The sequence below is a fragment of the Dipodomys spectabilis genome, unplaced genomic scaffold (genome assembly GCF_019054845.1).
Source record: "Dipodomys spectabilis isolate Male_0828 unplaced genomic scaffold, ASM1905484v1 ptg000138l, whole genome shotgun sequence".
Classification (NCBI taxonomy): Eukaryota; Metazoa; Chordata; class Mammalia; order Rodentia; family Heteromyidae; genus Dipodomys; species Dipodomys spectabilis.
The window spans coordinates 8,751,025-8,773,067 of NW_024870815.1; the positions used below are offsets into that span (position 1 = coordinate 8,751,025).

General features: G+C 38.8%; 1 protein-coding gene across 1 annotated transcript in view; it reads left to right on the forward strand.

Annotated features, from left to right (window-relative positions):
- Nucleotides 1-1,341: 1,341 nt before the first annotated feature.
- C7 (complement C7) overlaps nt 1,342-22,043 on the forward strand; it is a 49,467-nt gene continuing 28,765 nt past the window's right edge. Inside the window, exons 1-7 of the mRNA XM_042690610.1 lie at nt 1,342-1,502; nt 7,446-7,501; nt 8,410-8,485; nt 10,892-11,033; nt 13,213-13,360; nt 14,531-14,669; nt 20,330-20,500. Of these exons, the coding sequence (XP_042546544.1) occupies nt 1,497-1,502; nt 7,446-7,501; nt 8,410-8,485; nt 10,892-11,033; nt 13,213-13,360; nt 14,531-14,669; nt 20,330-20,500 (738 nt within the window). The 5' untranslated portion in view covers nt 1,342-1,496. The remainder of the gene's footprint in view (nt 1,503-7,445; nt 7,502-8,409; nt 8,486-10,891; nt 11,034-13,212; nt 13,361-14,530; nt 14,670-20,329; nt 20,501-22,043) is intronic.

A 22,043-nucleotide genomic window follows, 5' to 3' on the forward strand; every position in this document is an offset into this window, starting at 1 on the left:
CCGGACCCTCTCCAAAAAAATAGAAATGAAAATTAAACATATTTCCTTCAAGAGTCAAGGATCATTTTCTTAGTTACAAAAGTTTCTCCCACACACCCCTAACCATTTGAACAGAAAATATGCAGCTTGGCCTCTGAAAAGCCCCATTTAATTTGTGAGGAGGTACAAGGCTTTTTCTATTATTTACTAAAAAATGTTTACTTATAAAATGACTCAATTCAAACTTTCTTTCCCACTTAAGTTTATTGTACCCACAGCAGCTTGCCTATTTGACCACGGATACTTAGACAAACAATACAAACAAAGCTGTTCGCTCAGTTCCAATAAGAAGCCTGAAATTTTGCAAAAAAGTGAGACATTTCTTAAAACCTGTGAAAGTGATGTTAGAGAAATTCAAGGTTAAGAACAAAGGAAGGAGAACAGGGAATGATCGTAGATGAGGAACAGACGTGGCTGGTGGCCTTGATAGGAGCTTTCTAAACTGAGTGATCTGAATAGCGAAGGATTATAGGAAGCTCTTGAGAAAATTAGCAATGCATTGAAATATGTTTGCCAAAAATGATGCTCTTTGTGATTTTCTGTGCAAGTTCAACACAAAGTGTGGATATTGCTGTCTTGGGAACCGTGTTCTCCCAAAATCAGGTACTGGAAATTTTATCCTCAAAGTCTCCCATTAATGGCATTTGCAGGTAATGTCTTTAGGAGGAAATTAAGATTAGATAAGGTCCTGATGGTGGGACAATCTCGAGTGATTGGTTTTTATCAGATGAAGAAGAGAGACTTGAGCTAGCATGCATTCCCTGTCTTGTGAGAGGCCCTCCACCATGTTAGAATGCAGCCCATGGCCCTTATTAGAAGTCAAGAGGATGCTAGCACTATGCTCCTGGATTTCTTAGTCTCTATAACGGGGCTAAGTAACGGGGCTCTCTGCTTTAGAAACAGACATTCAGTCTCAGCTATTTTGTTAGAGCAACAAAAATGGCATAAGAGAGTTTATTTTTTCTCCTCTCTAAATTTAGTTTATAAAAACACCCCTTATGAGAAGGGTTTGCACGTGTGAAAACATGTGCTCAGTTAAGTAGCTTGAACTAGTATTGAGGCTTATCTCTTTTGCTTTCCAGAATCTACTCTGGCTGGAAATCGCTTAAACATTGAAGTGGAGAACATTTGCTGTCTTTCCTTATTAACAGATATATTTCTCAGAAACATATCTGTAACTTCCAAACAGTCCCAGTTGGCTGTAGCTAAGGTCTGTGTAATTGATAAAATGCATCTGGCCTCAGGGCACAGATAAAGCACAGAGAGGCAGGCTGTTCACGTCCCTGGAGAATCTGGCTGGGGTAGGAGCGAAATCTCAGGGTCACTTGCTGTATAAATTAGTGCAAAGACAATCCAGAGCAGGGAGAAGCCAAGGGGTGAGATTTCTGGGCTCTTCCTGTAAGTTGAAAACTTGCCTGCGCGGAGAGAGAAAGTTTTCCTCTTCTCTTGTCCCAAACATGAAGGTAAGATAATTTTATTACTTTTGTAAATAAGGGATTTTAAAAAGGAGTCAATACTTAACTGAAAAAAAAAAAAACCCATAACATAAGAACAAAGACAAAAATACAGAATATAAAAGGTCTGGGATTAGTTAAAAAATCCTTAGTTAAATTTTTAAAAATAGTTCAACCAAAAGTGAATTAGCCCTTCATATTTTACAGTTTAATTATAGCTCCATTGGGCTGGGAATAGAGAAAGTCATAAAGAAATAAGAAAGCTGGGAGCTGGTGGCTCACACTTGTAATCCTAGCTACTCAGGAGACTGAGATCTAAGGATCAGAGTTCAAAGACAAGCTGGGCAGGAAAGTCCATGACACTGTTATCTCCAATAAACTACTCAGAAAAAGCCAGAAGTGGCTCTGGGGCTCAAGTGGGTGAGTGCTCACCTTGAGCAAAGGAAGCTTAGAGACAGCACCCAGGCCCAGAGTTCAAGCCTCAGGACAGGCAAAAAAGAAAAAGAGAAAGAAAAAAAGAAAAAGAAAAAGAGTACAACTGGTGTTTCTTAGGCCTGGTTTTCTTTCAGTGTATATGTCCTTATCTGAAGCCATGCAAAGAGGCTCTGATGGCACTTAACCTCAAAGTTTATGGAGAAGTGAACTTGCTACTGTGGCATTTTAGAATTGGAGTCCAGGGTGAAAGGTGCAGGACTATGAGAATGGAAGATGTAAGTATATGGAATGAGATAAGGCTTATCAAAAGCACAGATTGCTTCAATGAAAAATTATAAGATCATTTCTTTTAAAAGTTCCTTTGTAACAAGAGACAAGACTGAGGACAGAAATCATGACCACAAACCACATTCCTGCCACAAGAAAATCAGATGCGTTTTTTTTTGTTTTGTTTTGTTTTGTTTTGGTCGGTCATGGAACCTGAACTTTGGGCCTGGGCACTGTTCCTCAGCTCTTCAGCTCAAGTCTAGCGCTCTACCACTTGAGCCACAGCACCACTTCCAATTTTTTCTGCTTATATGGTGCTGAGGAATCGAACCCCGGCCCTCATGAATGCAAGATAAGCGCTCTACCACTGAGCCACTTTCTCAGACCCATCAGATGTGTTTTGATGTTGCATTATAGTACTGGAGAAATAGTTCCTCAACCCTGTCAGCTGCAGCATCTTTGATCATCTCTAGTAACAGTGCAAAATCCATGCTCACTCAGCAAGGGAGTTGGAGAAGGAGCAGGATACTGCTTTTAAATAATCCTGGTACAGGTAGCATTAAATAATTACAATTTAAATATCAACTTCAAAGTTCATTTGTTTAATGTTACAATACTTTCAGACTGACTAATTTTATAAAGTTGGAATTATGATGTAATTTAATTTTTATTGTTCTACTTTGTACTTCACTTAAAATTGAGAAATCCTTTAGTTCAAAAAGGACTTGCTAAATTATCTAGCTAACAAATTTCCCCCTAATATGTGCATTGTCAATTTCCTTTATGTTGAGACATCTTAATAATTGTTTGTGCTTAAAATATGGCTCACAAAAATGGATTATGCCCTTTGGATGTTGCTGTAATATATTTTTCCCTTTAATTAGAAGGTAGAAAATCAACAGATAAAGGTTTCCCTCCAAATTCCATGCAGAGTTCCAACCTGTATTTGAAAGCAAATATCAATATATATATGTATTTTTTGGGTCCGGTCGTGGGGCTTGAACTCTGGGCCTGGGCGCTGTTCCTCAGCTCTTCAGCTCAAGGCTAGCACTCTATCACTTGAGCCACAGCGCCACTTCTGGCTTTTTTCTTTTTGCTTACATGGTGCTGAGGAATAGAACCCAGGGCCGCAGGCATGCAAGGCAAGCGCTCTACCACTGAGCCACCTTCCCAGCCCCCAAATATCCATATTTTTATAGTAAATCCAGAGGAAATTCTTTTATGATATGTTTCAGAGAAGAGTTACTTAGGAAAGCCCTGAGCTATCAGGACAGAGAATTGAGAGTTTGGTCCCAGAATTCTCTTTGGTTCTTTTGTTGTCTTTGGATGGGAGATCCATTGGTTCTTAGCTATTTGATAAGGAGTCAGAACTGGGTCTTTTCTCTTGCCTGGCTGTGGGATGGCTATTTACAAGGCTCTTTCAAGACTGAGCTCAGGGGCTGTGAAGGTGGCTCATTGGTAGAGCGCTTGCCTTGCATGCCTGAGGCCTTGGGTTCAATTCCCCAGCACCACACAAGCAAAAAGAAAAAAGCCAGCAGTGGCGCTGTGGCTCAAGTGATAGAGCGCTAGCCTTGAGCTGAAGAGCTGAGGGACAGCGCCCAGGCCTAGAGTTCAGGCCCCATGACTGGACCCAAAAAAAAAAAAAAAAAGACTGAGCTCACCAGGAGCCTATGGATTTAGGGAAGGGGGGGTGAAGGAGAGTCAGGAAATGATACTCCTAGGGGAAATTTAAAGGCTCAGGTCAGTCATAAGCCAGATGCAACCCATCAGTCCTAACAGCTTGGACACTCAGAGTTTGGGAGGGTGAGGATATGTGCAGGAGAATGACCATTTGTTAATGCCTAAGACTAAGCTGAGATGTGAGTTCCCAGGGACAAGAAGCAGGGGTTGACAGAATGTAGAACAAAGATACAATGTGGATACATACACAAAGCCCTCTTAGGTTATAAATGAAAAAAAATCCTAGTGGCATGTTTGTTGTGATGTCAGAAGAGTAGTTGTAGGAAAGCAGTCTTAGCCTCTCCCATCCTCCTTCACTCTTCCAGGTTGGTCCAGTATTTAGGTTCCTTCCCATCCTACTGGGTGTGGTAATCAAAGGAAAAGGCTAAAAAAAGATTTGTAGAACTACAAGCCTAGAAGTAGGGTTTTGGGGTGGAAAAGAAGATACCTTTACAGGTTCAATTGTCTAGGAATGTCAGGAAGGTGATCTATAAGTAAACTGAGGAAAAAAGTTTGGAAGCTGAAGTAGAAGTCGAAGAATACAACCTTCTTCAAATATGGCATCAAATGCATTTAAGGACTTGCATACTAACTCGTGAATCTTCTTGGAGAGTCATAGTGAAGGCTTGATTTATACCCACCTCTTCCTAGCTTTATGTCCTCTATCTTCATTCAGTACAAGTAGGAAAAAACATACAAAGAAAAATAAGTAATGGAGATCCCAATTATTTTTACAATTAAACTATTATCTCTTGTTATATTTCTCTCTAGATTTGTCTTTTAATACACATATGGTTTTTCAAAAAACATGTTACTACATTTTCATTTAATTTTGTGACCTGTCAAATCCTCCATATTTAGGTTTATGCTGTCACATAAAGATGATTACAGAAGGCCCCAGGGGTGTTTTACATGCTGAAGTTCCTCATGCCCCAGTACTAAGGAGTAGATGGGAGTCACTGCCCCTGCTGATTGCACCTCAACCTTTACTTGTTCTCAGACTGTTAACTCCCTGTTAACGCCTCAGCCATCAGCAAGGCTACTTCATCCAGGTTTCTCCTATCTACTGTTCCCATGGGGGCTGCAGTTAGATGGAAGAAGAGAAATGGATTAAGATGAGGGAAACTTAAGTAAACACTTGAGACTATTTCACTCTATTGAGACTTTCTTCCTTCCTTCCTTCCTTTCTTCCCTCCCTCCCTCTCTCCCTCCCTCTCTCCCTCCCTCCTTCCCTCCTTCCTTCCTTCCTTCCTTGCTTCCTTCCTTCCTTCCTTCCTTCCTCCTTGTGCCAGTTCTAAGGCTTAAACTCAGGGTTTGGGTGCTTTCCCTGAGCTTTTATGTTCAAGGCTAGCACTCTATCACTTGAGCTATAGTTCCACTTCTGGCTTTCTGGTGATTAATTGGAGAAAAAAATATCACGGACTTTACTGCTGGGGCTGGCTTCAAACTTGATTTTCAAATCTCAACCTCCTGATTCGCTAGGATTTAGGCATGAGCCACCAGCATCCAGACAAGAAATTTAAAAAATTTAGTTAGTATGCAAAAGGTCTCTTATTTTTTCTCTTGAGATATATAAATAAATAAATATATTCATATACATACATGCATACACACATATATACATATCTATCCAGTCCTGGAACTTGAACTGTGGGCCTGAGTTCCGTCTGTGAGCTTTTTGTGTTCAAAGCTAGTGCTCTACCACTTTAGCCACAGCTCTACTTCAGCCTTTCTGTGGTTAATTGGAGATAAGTCTCATGGACTTTTCCACCCAGGCTTTCTTTGAACCACTATCCTCAGACAACCTCCTGAGTAGCTAAGAATACTGGGATAAGCCCCAGGTGCCTAACTTCTGTTGAGAATTTTTAATTTTCTTGTTTATGGCATTACCCACCCCTACCTGTCGTTACAGAAATGAACAGTAGGAGGTGTAGTCCACAGACTTAAATCAATTCTTCTTTAAATTTCAATTTATTTTTAAGTCAACAAAATTGATTTTAAGACGAGCTTTACAACGTTGGTGTGGGGGGGGGGGGGAGGGGAGAGGATTGGGTGGTGGGGAGGTAGCGGGGAGGCTGGGAAGGGATGTGAAGGGTAAACAAAGGAGGAGGCTGCAATGCTTGATAAGAAATGTACTCATTATCCTGCCCATGTAATTGTAACCCCTCTGTACAGTATGTTCACAAAAAAAAAAAAATTAAATAAAAAAAATTGATTTTAAGTAAAAAAATTGGATTTTGTGTGAAAATGCAATGCACATACTTATGTGTATTATTTATTAAAATATACACATTGTTGAATGGCTCATTAACATATACATTAACATATATATTACTTCACTTATGGTAAGAACACTTAAAATCTATTCTTTGTGATTTTTCAGTTACAGAATACATTGGTTTAATGCACTATGTGATTTTTTTGTTTCTTTGTATGTTCTTCCCCCATGGTATAACCCCTGTTGTCACTGTATTTGATTCTGGTGCCCTGCATCTTGTATATACATTTTTCTAACTTGGGGAGGGGAAGGGAAATAACAAAATGCTGAAATAAGGATACAGGATGACTCATTGTAACGATGAGATGTACAAGACAGTTTGTTGAGAATGAACTTTACAACTGAAGAGGGGGGATGGTGGGGTGGGGTGGGAGAGGTGAGGGAGGAGTTGAGGAGGTGGGGAGGAAAGAGATGGTAGAGGAAATATAAAGGAGGTGTAACAATGCTCAGAGGAAATGGACTCATTACCTTCTCATGTAACTGTAACCCCTCTGTACAGTATCTTTACAATAAAAATACATATTAACCCCCCCCAAAGAATACATTGGTTTAGTATTTATAGTAGCTAAGTTGCACAGACTTCTTAACTATGTTCATCATTATTGGGAATTTCTATCCTTTAACCATCATCTCCTTAACTACTTTCTCCAAGTATGTTCTCAACCCCTAGTAATTTACTTACTGCTTTTATTTTTATTTACAAAAGAGTTCCAATTCATCATATTATTTTGAGTACAATGCATCTTAATCATCTTGATGCATTTTGATTTTTATAACTCCTTTGTGTTTTGTTTATTTCATTTAAGCTAATGCTCTCTAAGAATATCTGTATTGTTGCAAACAACAGGTTTTCCTTTATAAAGGCTGTGTAGATATGTATTGCATTTTTTCTTAATTCTTTTTGTTTTATTTATTTTTTTCAGGGATAAGGATAACCTAATCTGCTTGTTTCATATTTTCTTTATTTCTTTATCCACTGATGGTTGCTACAGTGGATTTTTATCTCTTCACCATACTAATTTCATTTCTTTTGGATACATTACAGTACTGGTATTGTTGGATCATCTGTTAGTTATATTTTTAATTTTTTGATTTCAAATTTTAAAATAAAATCTTAAAAGCAAGGCAAAATCATTTAGCTCTTTACATGATTCTTTCCTTCCTTGTACTCTCAACCCATTAGTCCAGCTTTGGATTTGTATTGATTTTCAACTCATTAAAGAATTGAATCCTTTATTATTTTTCTTCTACAGACAATCAGCTTCCTTATCTTGGTGGGATTTACAGGAGAGCTCCAAGTATTTTCAAGGTAAAGATTTTTTTTTTGATTTTGTGTGAAAATGTAAAAAAATATTTTGGGAAATTCTTTAGTATTATTTCTTAATTTGTACATTACAGCTTGAGTGTGTTTACCCTTCCATTATGTTTTATCTTCCATGTTTTCAGAAAAGTTAGCCATGGAAGTCTGTTTTATTCTTATTTTTATTTTACTTTACTTATTTCTTCTGCAAGGAAGGAACATGAAGACTGAAAAAAAAATCTCAACATCTTTATTCCAGTACCATGGGTCTTACCTGTAACTCAGAGAATTGAAGCAGACCTACACACCCACAAGCAGCATTTCATGTTTAAATGTAATCCTTGCAGAACTTTCTCTGGACTTTAAAGCTCTTGAGATATGGAACAACAACAAAAAACAAAAAAAACCCCAAACAACAAACTTAAGCAACCTGTATGCATGACCTGGTTTTGTTTTCACTATCGGATTCAGGGGCACAGGTGGGTCACCTGAGGGACTAGCAGGACATGAGATGGAGGAGTAGAGAGAGGAATGAGAGGGCCCTGGGAGTCTCCAGGGCGATTCACATCCTAGAGCAGAGTACATGGAGATGAAGGAACATGAAGAAGGAGGGAAGGATAGCCACGCTTCTCTTCTTGAGCCTTCTTGTTCCGGAAGGGTCTCTTCTTCTCAGGGCACAATGGGGAGAAGTATCAATAAGTTCAGATTGCTTAGGGGTCAAAAATACTTAGGTATTGGATCATTGGTGCCATATGTAAACAGGTTACCAAGGCTGGTTGCACAATACCCCTGGAATTGCAAACACCGAAGACATGGACATATATGTACTTCACTGAAGCATGTTTGTATTAGTTTTTGACTATTCTCTGTGTTTCCTTGTGCATCTTCCACCTGCTCTATAATGTGTTATGTGACAGTGGCTTCTCTCCAGTCAATTGCCGGTATGATTCCTATGGCCCATGGTCAGAATGCAGTGGCTGTACCAAGACTCAGGTAGGATCACTCAAAACTTTGTGTTTGATTACTTATCTGTTGAAACAGTTTAGGCATGCCTCGGATGATATTTATCCCTTTGTGTGTTTGTGTGTGTGTGTGTGTGTGTGTGTTGGGGGGGGGGGGGTCATGGGGCCTAAACTCTGGGCCTGGATGCTGTTCCTCAGCTCTTCAGCTCAAGGCTAGCGCTCTACCACTTGAGCCACAGTGCCACTTCCGGATTTTTTTGCTTATGTGGTGCTGAGCAATTGAACCCAGGGCCTCATGCATGCAAGGCAAGCGCTCTACCACTGAGCCACCTTCCTAGCCTGTTTTCCTACGATTTTTTAAAAGAGAAATTCCTAGCAAGATAATATTTGTTTTAAAGGTTCTGAGCATTTCAATGGATATAAATATCTTTAAATGATTCAGTTTGGATAAACTCTATATTTAAAATAATTTAAAGTAAAGTAACAGAACCATAGGTAATTGCTATTTTGAAGCATCATCATTCTCTGTCTGTCTCTCTCTGTTTCTTTGTGGTACTAGAGCTCAAACCCAAGGTTATATATTGCCAGGCAAGCAATATAACACTACACTCCAGCTCTCTCACAGTATTTTTATAGGCTGTTTATTTAGAATCTCAAAGAATGTTTTTTCAAAGCAAGTTATACACATGAAGAATTCAGCTTCTAGCAAATACAATAGATGACAACTCTGATTATAGGCAGAGAAGGACATGAATAATGAAGCAGAAGTCAAAGAAACACCAAGCTTTCATAATTTAAAAAACGTTTAGAATTTAAAAACAAGGAAGACTTGTAAATAGAAGGAGACAGAGGGTATTTTTCATAGAAACAATTTTCTTCTTTGAGTGGTCATCAAGCAATGAATATATTCTAAGATCACAAAGCAAAATCTTCTTTGGAAATAACTGAAAATTTTAAAGGGCTGCAGGCTCAGGATGTGCAAGGTAGGAATAATACTACTGGGAATGAGCAGGCATGGTACTCCCTGGTTGCTGGAAGAGAGAGAGAGAGAAAACATTCCTTTTGCAAATGTTGTGCTTTGTAATCTCAGAAGAGGACTCAGATCAATCACACATGTGTCCCTCCTCCTTCAAAACAAAACACAGAGATGACATTGTCCAAAAGAAATGTACCCTTTACCTGACTTAAGTAACTGTAACCCCTCTGTATATCACTTCCATAATAACAATACACATTTTTGAAAATTACAAAAAACAAAACAGGGAGTAGAAACCGTATCAGACTACTTCACTGGATTCTGTTCCTTACCTCTAATAGCTCCTTGGTTTAAATGCAATGAAAAGTGCCAGAGACAGGCTCTGGTGGACAGAAACTTACTCAGAACTCAGAATTATATTAATGTGTCTGTCCATCTCAAGAATCTCTACCTCTAACACAATTTAGGATGGGTAAGTTCAAAATGGGTTTGGTACCTACTCTTGGCTGCTGATTGTTGCTCAAAGGTGTAAGTTTTTCTAGAAATTGGTTTGCTTTTATTAATGGAGGAGGGATGAGTGCCAGAAGAGGCCTAAAAGGTGCACCTTTGGCGGCCAGGAGTAAGAAAAAGAGCTGTATAGATGTTTATTTATTTATAACATTAGATAACATATCCCTTCATCCTGAATAAGGATTCGGTGAACTTTAAGATAAATTAGCTGTTAGTTTCTCATTTAGCTAAATGAGATCTTCAATATCCCTCTTTCTCTCAGAAGAGTGTTCATCATTTATCATTCCAAAGTTTAGTAGGGTAGAATTTTGATTGTTGAGTAATTCTACTATAAAGGAAATTTCATTAACATCTATCTTTGGGCTGCTTAGACTGTAAACTTGGCTTCTTGTATTAGTATGTTTCTCTGGGTATCTTTCTCCTGCTTTCCATCTTCAAGAAGGACTAAGTTTCCTGGCAAATCAATGACTGCTGCTAATTTTCTTAGGGATTCCATAACTCCACTTCATCTAAACCTTCTTTCTAGTATCCTTCCCATTTTCCTCCAAAACCCATCTCCCTAATTCTACGTAGCTCTTTTTATAGAGCTTCAGCCAAATAATCATTCTATACTGTACCATATTTGCTTACCTACCCATTCCTGTTAAGCTTCAATCTTTGACATTACTTTCTCAAAGATTCACTAATTCTTTTCCCCACTCAACAATGGAAGTAAAGATAGATCTGAGGGCCCTCTATAAGAAAGGCTTCACATGGTTGCTGACCTCGAAGGCTGGTGTGTTTGGGTATGTTTGTTGATTTTGTAGGTTCTACTTGTGTAGAACTCACATCATTTTCTTGGTTATTGTTTCTCAAATTTTATTAATTGCTCCCAGATTTCATCAGTCAAAAACAAAACAAAACAAAAACCCCACAGGAAACTGGAGATCACTTGAACCGTTTTGTGTTTAGACTCGCCGGCGGTTGGTGGCTGTGTATGGGCAGTATGGAGGCCAGCCGTGTGCTGAAAGTGCTTTCGAAACACAAGCATGTGAACCCACACGAGGGTGTCCCATAGAGGAGGGCTGTGGAGAACGTTTCAGGTGTTTTTCAGGTAATTTCTTTTCTATAAGCTCAGTGCAGATCATAAATTCAAAAGCTGTTTTCTTTAAGTTGCTCAATATGTATTTATTGAATTTTACATGGGCTAATAAATTAATCCCCCCCCCCCCCCATATGAGCAAGAATTTGGTTGGTATACCAATCACACACTCAGCTATCATCCTTCCAAAAGCAAGGGAAGCACTTAGTTATAAAGGTTAGGGCACTCTCTGCCCTTCTAATAGAATTACAGCTATGACAGTGTTGATAGTCCTTAACATTGGTGAAAATGCAGATGGAGTCTGGTATATAGGTGAGATTGGGCAAGAGCAATGTTCTTCCCCACAGTTTTAGTTTATAAGTCAGTAACAATAACTAGCCCATCAAGAACAACACCACCTGCTCTGTGCCTGGGTGAGAGAAACAGAGTTTTGGCATAGGATTTTGACTTACTTTCTATGTTGCATTTATGTAGTCAGATGGATTCATTTACTTTTCTTGTTATGATCCAAATATAGTGACATAAAAATGAAACATATAGCATCTTCTCTCAAAAACATCCAAGTTTCACAGACAGAAGAGTATATAAAGAATTCCTTTGTTAGAAGTGTTTTTCCACAATCTTTGTCAAACTTCTATGTTAGTTTCCAAATCCAAATCAGATGATAAATGCTTTGGAAGAGTTTTCTAAATCCCCAACTGATAAAAACAGTTAACTAATTACTTCTCTGTGTTCTCATGTGTCTTGTACTATATAGTCTAGCATATAGACTATGGGTTGGTCTGGATGTCTCTTCTGAAATCCTTGAAGACATGGGCTGTATTTAGTATAGTTTCACGTCTGGAGTAGCAGGTTCATAGGTAGACTCCCAACACGTATTTGCTGTGTTGCATTGAGTGATGGTGTAGGGGCCACTGCATTGTCCAGGGACACTGTTTACATTCTGAGAACTTTTGTGCACAAAGCATCCCCTGGGGACACAGAGGAAGAGCAGCAATTATGGTCTGTGGGAGTAGGGGTGGTTTTCAGTAGAGTTTAATATTTCATCCTGATTCTTGTTAATTTTTTTTATTGTGGAAATGCTGTACAGAGGGGTTACAATTACATGGGCAAGATAATGAGTACATTTCTTTTTTTTTTTTTTTTTTGGCGGTTGTGGGGCTTGAACTCTGGGCCTGGGCGCTGTCCCTCAGCTCTTCAGCTCAAGACGAGCGCTCTACCACTTGAGCTACAGCGCCACTTCCGGTTTTCTGGTGGTTTATTGGAGATAAGAGTCTCACGGTCTCTCCTGCCCTGGCTGGCTTTGAACCGCGATCCTCAGAGCTCAGCCTCCGGAGTAGCTAGGATTACAGGCGTGAGCCACCAGCGCCCGGCTAATGAGTACATTTCTTATCAAGCATTGTTGCCTCCTCCTTTGTTTCCCCTTCCCATCCCTTCCCAACCCCCTCACTCCCACTACCCAATCTTTCCCCCAAAGTTGTAAATTTCGTTTTTCGATATAACGACTTGTACATCTCATTGTTGCAATGGATCTACCTGTACCCCTATTTAAACGATTTGTTTTTTCCCTTCCCCTCCACAAATTATACCAACGTCAAATACAGTGAAAGCAGGGGTTATACTGTGGGGGAGGGACATACAAAGCAACAAAGAAATAATCTTATAAATGTGTTAGAAACAATTGCACGAAAGAAAAAAAAAACATTTGAATACTTATCTTGGGGTTCATTTCCCTAACATCAACTTATCTGACCTTTTCTGCTTGACATATACTAGTTATTGCAAATAAGGGAACCATGGGACCTATGTTTCTTTCTTGTTAATTAAGTAGAGAAAAATGGTCTAAGCAGAGAGAAGTGTAAGAATATAGGGTTGAACAAAACCCTGGCCCTTTATGCAACTGGTCCATGGCTCAGTATGCCTAGAACATAGAAGCTAGGAGAATGGTGGTAGACAGGGGCAGAGAATTTGGTCCATGCCCGGGCTCCCTTGGCACCCTGAGCTTATGGCCATCATTTCAAATGAGGATTTATTTGGTGTGCTACAAAATGGACACCTCCATAATCTCTAGTTCTTTCTAAGGCACCCAGACTTTATCTCACATTTGCACTTTTGTGGGTGAGAGAAACCTTTTTGACCCCAGATTTCCATTCTCTCTTTGTATTTGCACTTGGGCCTTTCTTGTGGTCAGGTCAGTGCATCAGCAAGTCATTGGTTTGCAATGGAGATTCTGACTGTGAAGAAGACGGTGCTGATGAGGACAGATGTGAGGACTCAGAAAGCAGACCTTCCTGTGACATTGACAAACCTCCTCCCAACATAGAACTCACTGGCAACGGGTAAGATGATGAGCAGCCTCTTGACTGGGTCAAGAGGTTGTAGCTTTACATTTTGCTTTGTTTTATGGTTCAGTAAATCTAATAATAGATCACTGAACAGCCAAACCTTTTCATTTGGCTTGGAGCTCTTTGTCATACCCTGAAACAATATGATATAAAAAATGAATTCCTGTATTCATTCCTGTGCATTTGTAGATACATGGAGGAAGAAGCAGAGTGAACATTATTCCTAGACAGTCCTGCTTTTAGTGCTGAAAGTCCTGCATCTAGGAAAATCTCTTAGTTCTTGGAAGGAAAGGAAAAAGAAAAAAGAGAGAGGGAGGGAGGAAAGGAGGGGGAAGGAAAAACATAGAGATAGAAGAGAGAGAGAAGAGAGAGAAAGAGAGAATTGTGTCTCTGCCCTAGAGATTGACGATGATGAGGGCAAGGAGAGAAGAGAGGAGAGAGACAACTCAATTTCCAAGGTTGAAAAGTAATTGCTTAAGCTAGCTAGGAAGCTTCATTTCTAAGAGGTTGAAAAACAATTCTGTTTGACTTTGAGAGATTGTGAAGAACTTTTAGAATTGTAGGGGACTTAGTTTTTAAAGTTAGTTTTAATTTAGGACTAACAATTTTAGCATCAATTTAGGCTGTTGTTTTCTAATCTAATCTATTTTGATGTGATTTTCCTATAATACTTTAAAATTTATTAACAGAGAAATAAGCTAACATTGTTTAAAGGAGTAGCTATTGGGCATACGAACATAGAGTCAGTTGAAAATTCATTGTAGAACACTCCTCCAGAGAAAGCTTAATTGTATTGTTTTTATCTATAGATTCAATTCAAAAGCAGCTGTTGCCATAGAGACAACAGGGCCTGTGTGTTTCCCAAATACATTCCTTGGCTAAAAGGATGTTATAGTTTCCCAGCGATTAGTGTTAGCTATTATACCAAGCAGAGAAAGTTAGATAATTTATGGTGTGCATTAAGGGCACTCTTTATTTGCACTCTCAAAGAAGTACTTAACCGTAAAGGATTTTAAGACTTTCTAGATTCCTCTAATGACTTTTTTTTTTTTTAAATTTTAAGCAAGTACTACTTTTGGTTTTAAACTACTTTTCCTTCTCTTCTTCATCTTCCTTCTCCTTCTCCTCTTTCTCTTACATCTCCTCTTCTTTCTTCTCTCACAGTTATAATGCACTCACTGGCCAGTTTAGGAACAGAGTCATCAACACCAAAAGTTTTGGGGGCCAATGCAGGAAAGTGTTCAGTGGGGATGGAAAAGATTTCTACAGACTGAGTGGAAATATTCTCTCCTATACATTCCAGGTATTTAATCATATCAAGTTAATTGATAATTATATTAATTTACTTTGTAAAGCATCAGAGATAATTACTTATGAGACACTAAAGTTTTGTATTTGTTGAGAATTTACCTTGGCCCCATATGCTGTCAGTTTATATAAATGGTTTATAGATGCCTAATAAAATCTACTTTAACTCTTGGGCACAACACATTGGTACTGTTCATTTGTGTCATTCAAATGGACATATTTTAATTTCATGTTCTATGTGGGCCCAGAACCTTTATCACCTTTCCCTGTGTGACATTGTTACTGATGAAGGCTGAGATATGACTGGTTTTTGGCAACTTCGACAGTAACAACTCATTTAAAAGTGCTTTTTTATTTTTAAATTGTGAAAAATGTTACATATATATATGAAAATGAGTAGGTACCGTATATGTGAAGAAAAAAATAAAACAAATCTCTGTGTATATTCATGTGTAACCATCATCTACATTAAGAAATAGCCACAGCAAGTGACTTAAAGGCTTTCCTGTGTATTTGTTTCTGATCATATCTCTTTCACCCTGGGGCAACCATTTCCATACAGTTTGTATCAGTCATTTCTATTTTTTTTCTGTAAGTGCTGTCTATATATCTTTGTTCTCTAGTAAAAGTTTATTACTTTTTTCCATTTATGCAAGTGAAATTCTTTTTATGACTTTTTTCTTTTCTTGCTCAGAATGACAGTCTTGAGATTTATTCATGTCAAGGCATATGGCATTTTTTCTTGCTGTTTCCAATTTATTCTTATTAAAATGATTTGAACATTGCTATGTGTGAGTCTCACACTTCAGGGCATAGACCTGAACTCAAATTGTTCTTCTATAGGACATAGACACAATTAACTTTACTAGGAAAAGTCTTTTACATGGCTGTGTCAGTTTATAGTCCCTCCAGCAGTGTGGAAGAGTGGCTTTGGCAACCTGTTCTCATCCCTGGTGGTCTTGCTTAGCTTGCTAACTTTGCTTATGAGTTTGGGGTTTCTTCTGGCTCTAGGCATCTTCTTTTCAAATGTTCTATCATATACACCTCATCCTGTTCTTGATATCAACACAGAATCTGCTCACACAGAGCAGTTGTAGCTTTAGGGGGAGTTGCTGAAGATTTGCAGTGGAGATCAAGAACAGACTCAGCTACAGTGCTGTGTGTGTGTGTGTGTCTGCTCCTTCGACACCCTGCATCTTGCAATACTCTTCCACAGCCTCAAGAAAGTGCTGCCCCTAGTCTTATTCTGCTTTAGTTTTTTTCCCCTTGTACTCTCCTTCAAAATTCTCTATTTTTATTCCTTCTCTTTCCTTCAGCCCAGAACTCCCAAAGATTCTCATTCAGCATTCTCTATTATGCTCAAATTTGTGAACCCCAAATCATTAAGATGTTCAGACAGAAGGCCCTTCTGCTTACTGAGATTAGCCTCTATAGAAAGCTGCTTTGCTTATCAATAGCAAACTCACTACCTTCCAAATTATAATAGAATTAGTTACAGCTAAGAGCTACTGAATCATGAAAATGGAATGTTAAACTGATTTGAAAAACATCTGTAGCTACCAATTATTATTATTATTTTTGTGCCAGTTCTGGGACTTGAACTCTGGGCTTGGGAACTGTCTTAGAGCTTCTTTTGCTCAAGGCAAATGCTCTACAACTTCTACTACAGCACCAATTCCATTTTTGTTTTTGAGTCATTTATTGGAGATAAGAGGCTCACAGAGTTTTCTGCTGGGCTGGCTTCAAACCACGATTCTTGGCTCTCAGCCTCCTGAGTAGCTAGGATTACAGGCGTGATCCATTTGTGCCTGGCTATACCAATGTTTGAATATCTGGCATGGCATCTACTTTGTTCTAAATCATGGGTCTAGTTTTATTCTTCACAATATCTTTGGAAGGCAAGGAATATTTTACTATATAAAATGTGTATAAATTGAGGCTCAGAGAACTTTAGCTGCCTAACTCCACATCATCAAATTAAAAAGCACTACAGCTCAAATCCAGAGTGTCAGATGTCACAGCTCTTTATTTTCTTTTACCTTTTGCTCTCTCCACGTTATTGTAGTTCTAAATTCTACAATCCTAAATTCTACATGGTGAATAATAAGTATCGTGATTTAAACTCTGGCCAGAAGGAAGAATGTGAAATAGGTATCTGTAGATATTTATTTTTCTTCTGTTCCTAGGAGGATGTATTGCTAATTCTTTCATAATCGTCAGCAGGAGGCACATGTGAATTTTCCTAAAGGTCAAATTTAGAAAGTTGCACAGCAGAGGAAATAAGAAGAAGAACCTTTTTAACTTAGTTGGGAGGTAGATGCTGGAAGTCTGCAGCTTCTGAAGAAGGGAATAATTTAATAACAGCATGATTCTGACATTCATTTACCTCAGCAGGGCTTGGCTTTTGGATTGACATCTAAAATGCCTTTCCAGCCACCAAATGTGAAGGTGTTTGTCAGAAGCAGAGGGAAATTATAGCCTGCTGCTGAGTGAGGCATAGCAGTGTTGTGAAGCTGTAGCCTGGGGGAAGCTAGGTGGAAGCGTCGGGCTGCCCTGTCAGTCACCCAGCGCTAACCCATGGAGGCGGGACTGTCCTCTTTAACTCAAGTAAATTGACATAGCATCCACTGAGTATTCAGCTCCCTGAAAGGTGACAAGTATCTTTTGGTGTATTGAAATATCATTATTAGTAAATAGGAGTAGTAATGATGCTCTCATAGTCTGTGTTTGGCACTGTGGTTTTACCTAGGGCAAACTGGCCTCCTTCTTAAGTAAACCAACTTACTTTGCCGTGCGCGGCCTGGACGTTGGCTTACTTTTCATGCAACAGGCAGGCCTTCACACGGAAGCACGTTTCTGCTCCGTGGCTGCTTAGGAAGGTGCTTATTCTATACATCATTTAGCGTAGGTCTATGTTCATTCTCAGATTGTGATGAGTAGAGGAGTGAAAGCCCACGTTGGAGGAACTTCATAGATTCTCCTGGGAGAGATCCCAGCTGAATATCAAATCAATCACAACAACGTACAGGCTTCATTTATTTACTTAAAAAAATGGTGTTGGGGTGTACACTTAGAGCCTTGCTAGACAGGCACTCCATCACTTGAATTGCTTTCCCATCAAAAGAATTTTTATCAAGGATACTTTATCTAACCTTCTTCTATTAATTAAGGAAAACAAGCTATGTGACAGTGGCTCCCTTCTGTAGTCCTAGCTACTGAGAGGGCTGAGATCTAAGGATTCTAGTTTGGAGCCAGCCTGGGCCCACAAATCTGGGAGACTTTTTTTTTTTTTTTTTGGGTCCAGTCGTGGGGCCTGAACTCTGGGCCTGGGCGCTGTCCCTCAGCTCTTCAGCTCAAGGCTAGCACTCTACCACTTGAGCCACAGTGCCACTTCCGGCCTTTTTCTTTTTGCTTATGTGATGCTGAGGAATCGAACCCAGGGCCTCAGGCATGCAAGGCAAGCGCTCTACCACGGAGCCACCTTCCCAGCCCATGGGAGACCCTTATCTCTAACTACCCAGCAAGAAGCTGGAAGTGGAGATGTGGCTTGAGTGGTAGTGCTAGAGTTGAGCCGAAAAGCTAAGCCAATGCCTTGAGTTCAAGCCCTAGTTCCGACAAAAAAAAAAAAAAAAAAAGTAAATAAAACTTAGGAAAACTATCATCTACCCTGAAAAAAAAAAAGATTACTATGTGTAGGGAGAGCAAAGATGCTGATAAAAGCAGCCAAGAGACTTAATTACACAAATTAGGAAACAAATATTTGAATGACTTGCGTCTAAGATGGGGAAAATGGGTTAATTTTTTTGTATTACATTTTTATTTTTAAGAGAAATAAAAAAACTTAATTCTATGTCCAGCCCAAAATAAAATAGTCCTGACACACCAGTGATATGGATATCTTTACTAAAACTTAGGAAAATGTTCTCATTTTAGTCAGCAACAAGTCCTATACAGTACATATCTTCCATGACAGCCTGAGATGAATGCTTGAATCTGACTTTTACACAGATTTCATAATGTAACGAAAATAATTCTCCATAATAATGGTTATGGTTAGATCTATCTTTTCTTATTTAATGGCAGAATTTTAGTATGAATAACTTTCAACATGGGGTAAAAGTCATATAATGCATTCTGGTATTTCAGTCTATTTCCTTGTTGTCTTTGTTGAATGGGTATAGTGAACAGGATCTTCACATCTCTACCTCTGTTCTTGTTTAATGCCAATATCCTGAATGTTTTGTATTCACAAACATCACTTAAGACACCCCATAATAGTGTATCATTTTCTTCTCTTTTAGTTTAGTTTTTAAAATGTATTATTTCCATCTTTTCTGCTTTCTCTGTGCTTATTTATACTTTGATCTCAAACACAGATGTATATGGTTCATAATAACAAATTCAGTGGAAGGAAAGTTCCAAATTTGAATTATTACATAAAATAAATACTAGGAAAAGAAGTCCTCTTACAGGTTTTTGTTTTATGTTCATGGGGAAGGACATTTCTAGCAAACCTGTTGCTTGTAATTTCAAAAAGTCAAGAGAGTTTTACATGAGGATTCTTTTGAGCATAAAAGAAAAAGTCAGCCACTCATAATACCAGAACCTCATAGCTATAAACCAGGCTTCAAATACGGATAGGGTAAATTTTCATCAGCACACCTCCTACTAGGTGATTCCTCCGTGTATGCAACCCATCAGCCCCTGTGGGCATTGCATTTAAACTGTGTGTGTGTGTGTGTGTGTGTGTGTGTGTGTGTGTGTGTGTCGCGCATGCGCATGTGTGTGTGCGCACTGGTATTGGGCTTGAACTCAGGACCTCCCACTCTCCTTTGGCTTTTTCCCTCAAGGGGCTGGTGCTCTTTCACTTGCGCTACACCTTCACTTCTGGCTTTTTATTCTGGTTAATTGGAGATAGTAGTCTCATGGGCTTCGCTGCCTACTATCCTCAGATCTGAGCCTCTTGAGTAGTTAGAATTCTAGGCATGAATTCCCAGCACCTAGCTTTGCATTTTGCCACTTGATATGAAGTAAAATAAAGGGTAAGTGAATGGATATCTCTCCGTGGAACTAGGAGCCGCTTATAACTAACCGATCATCTGCTTTAAAACTCCTTGAGGATACCCTTTCTTCCATTACTTAGCCAAGGGAAACAACTTGAATTTTAGCATTTGTTCAAGTCAAATAGAATTAGAAAACAGTCTATTATTGTATCACACAAAGTATTCTGAAACAAAGTTTGAATGATCTAGTTGCTTTCTATCACCTATTTGTATTTCTGATCCACACTTTTACATGGAACATCAACAGCCAAACGCTGTGGAGTTCTCAGTGGAACTGTGTAAATTTGCTCACTTCTAGGCCACATGCTGACATGAAAGGAAAATGCAATGTGTTTGTACACCAAAGTGTTTTGTGAGTCACTTGGTGCTGAGGTAATTGATATCACGTTTCCTGCTTAACAAAGAGTAATTTCAGAATGAATATTTTCCTTAAACTCAGACAGGTCTGATCTTAATGAGAGTCCAAGTTGTTTTTTCTTTTGGGGAAGACTGAATAAAGCAAGTATCCATGTTAAAGGATCCATAACAAAAACATCTTAGGGTATCGAAGGCCTTCACTTGACCATAATAAAAATATTCACTTTCTTTGTAGGTGAAAGTAAATAATGATTTTAATTATGAATTTTACAACAGTAGTTGGTCTTACATAAAACACACCTCTACAGAATATACATCAGCCAGCAGGCGCAAGTCCTTTTTCAGATCTTCATCGTCAAATTCACGGAGTTATACAACAAATACCAAGGAAATGTCCAGGAAAAAGGTTAGTATGGAACATCAGCTCACTTTTCTATAGTTTATTGGTTTTAACAGTTGTTGACATTGATAAAAATGAAAATGCATTTATCAAACAAATCAGCTTTCCTATTTAAATTAAGAGCAGGACTTCTTTAAGAAGAAACATTTCAGGGCTGGGAAGGTGGCTCAGTGGTAGAGCGCTTGCCTTGCATGCCTGAGGCCCTGAGTTCGATTCCTCAGCACCACATAAGCAAAAAGAAAAAAGCTGGAAGTGGCACTGTGGCTCAAGTGGTAGAGCTCTAGCCTTGAGCTGAAGAGCTGAGGGACAGCGCCAAGCTCAGAGTTCAGTCCCCATGACTGGACCAAAAAAATACAAAAAAATAAGAAGAACCACTTCTTTAAAGATACAATATTGTCTTGTTAATTCTCTTTGAACATTTATCGTTCCTTTTGTTTTCTCATTAGAATATTCTTTTTTTTTTTGGGGCCGGTTGTGGGGCCTGAACTCTGGGCCTGGGCACTGTCCCTCAGCTCTTCAGCTCAAGACTAGCGCTCTACGACTTGAGCCACAGCGCCACTTCCGGCTTTTTTCTTTTTGCTTATGTGGTGCTGAGGAATCAAACCCAGGGCCTCATGCATGAAAGGCAAGCGCTCTACACTGAGCCACCTTCCCAGCCCTGTAGAATATTCTTATTTGAAAACAAAATAGAAGGTTATCTTGGATTATTCTATTTTAAATTATCCTAAATTTCTTTTTTCTTAAGAAAAAAAATCCCTTGTTTCTATTTCCTGGTGTTCATCTTGATAGATATTATTTTATATGATCTGAGGCACAGAGGCACTGTGCCTTTGTGGTCCTTCCTAAGAAGTATCCTCCTTTGGTCTCATGGTGTGTGAATGTCTAGAGTCTTATTTTTCATTTAGAATTATTGGCAAAGCTACATTAAGTGTCATATACAGTGTAAAAGTCCAATAATGCTTATATGTGTTAAATAAACTCTAGTTACAAGGTATGTGAATTGAATAGATTTTAATTCCTTATTTCTTTTAAATTAGCAATATTTTTATTTGAGGAATTGAAGACTTATTTTTTTTATTATTTATTTGTTTATTTTTTTGTTGGTCCTTGGGCTTGAACTCTGGGCCTGGACGCTGTCTCTCATCTCTTCAGCTCAAGGCTAGCGCTCTACCACTTGAGCCAAAGCACCACTTCTGGCTTTTTCTGCTTATGTGGTGCTGAGGAATCGAACCCAGGGCCTCATGCACACAGGCAAGCACTCTACCACTGAACCATCTTCCCAGCCACAAGTCTTAAATTTTAAATTCTTTGCTGTTTTGGATAGGGAAATCTGAGCAGTTGCAGTGCATTGTAATAATTGGTATATACTTAGAAGAATTTATGAGGCTAATCTTTATATTCTGTATACTTCATCTCATTCTGAAAGTAGTGGTTTGAATAGTGAATCATATGAGGGAGGTATAAGGAATACAGATTATGTTTTATGACTAAAATGCTGACTGTGATAATATGATTTGTTAATACTTTTATAATTTCTATATTATGTTGG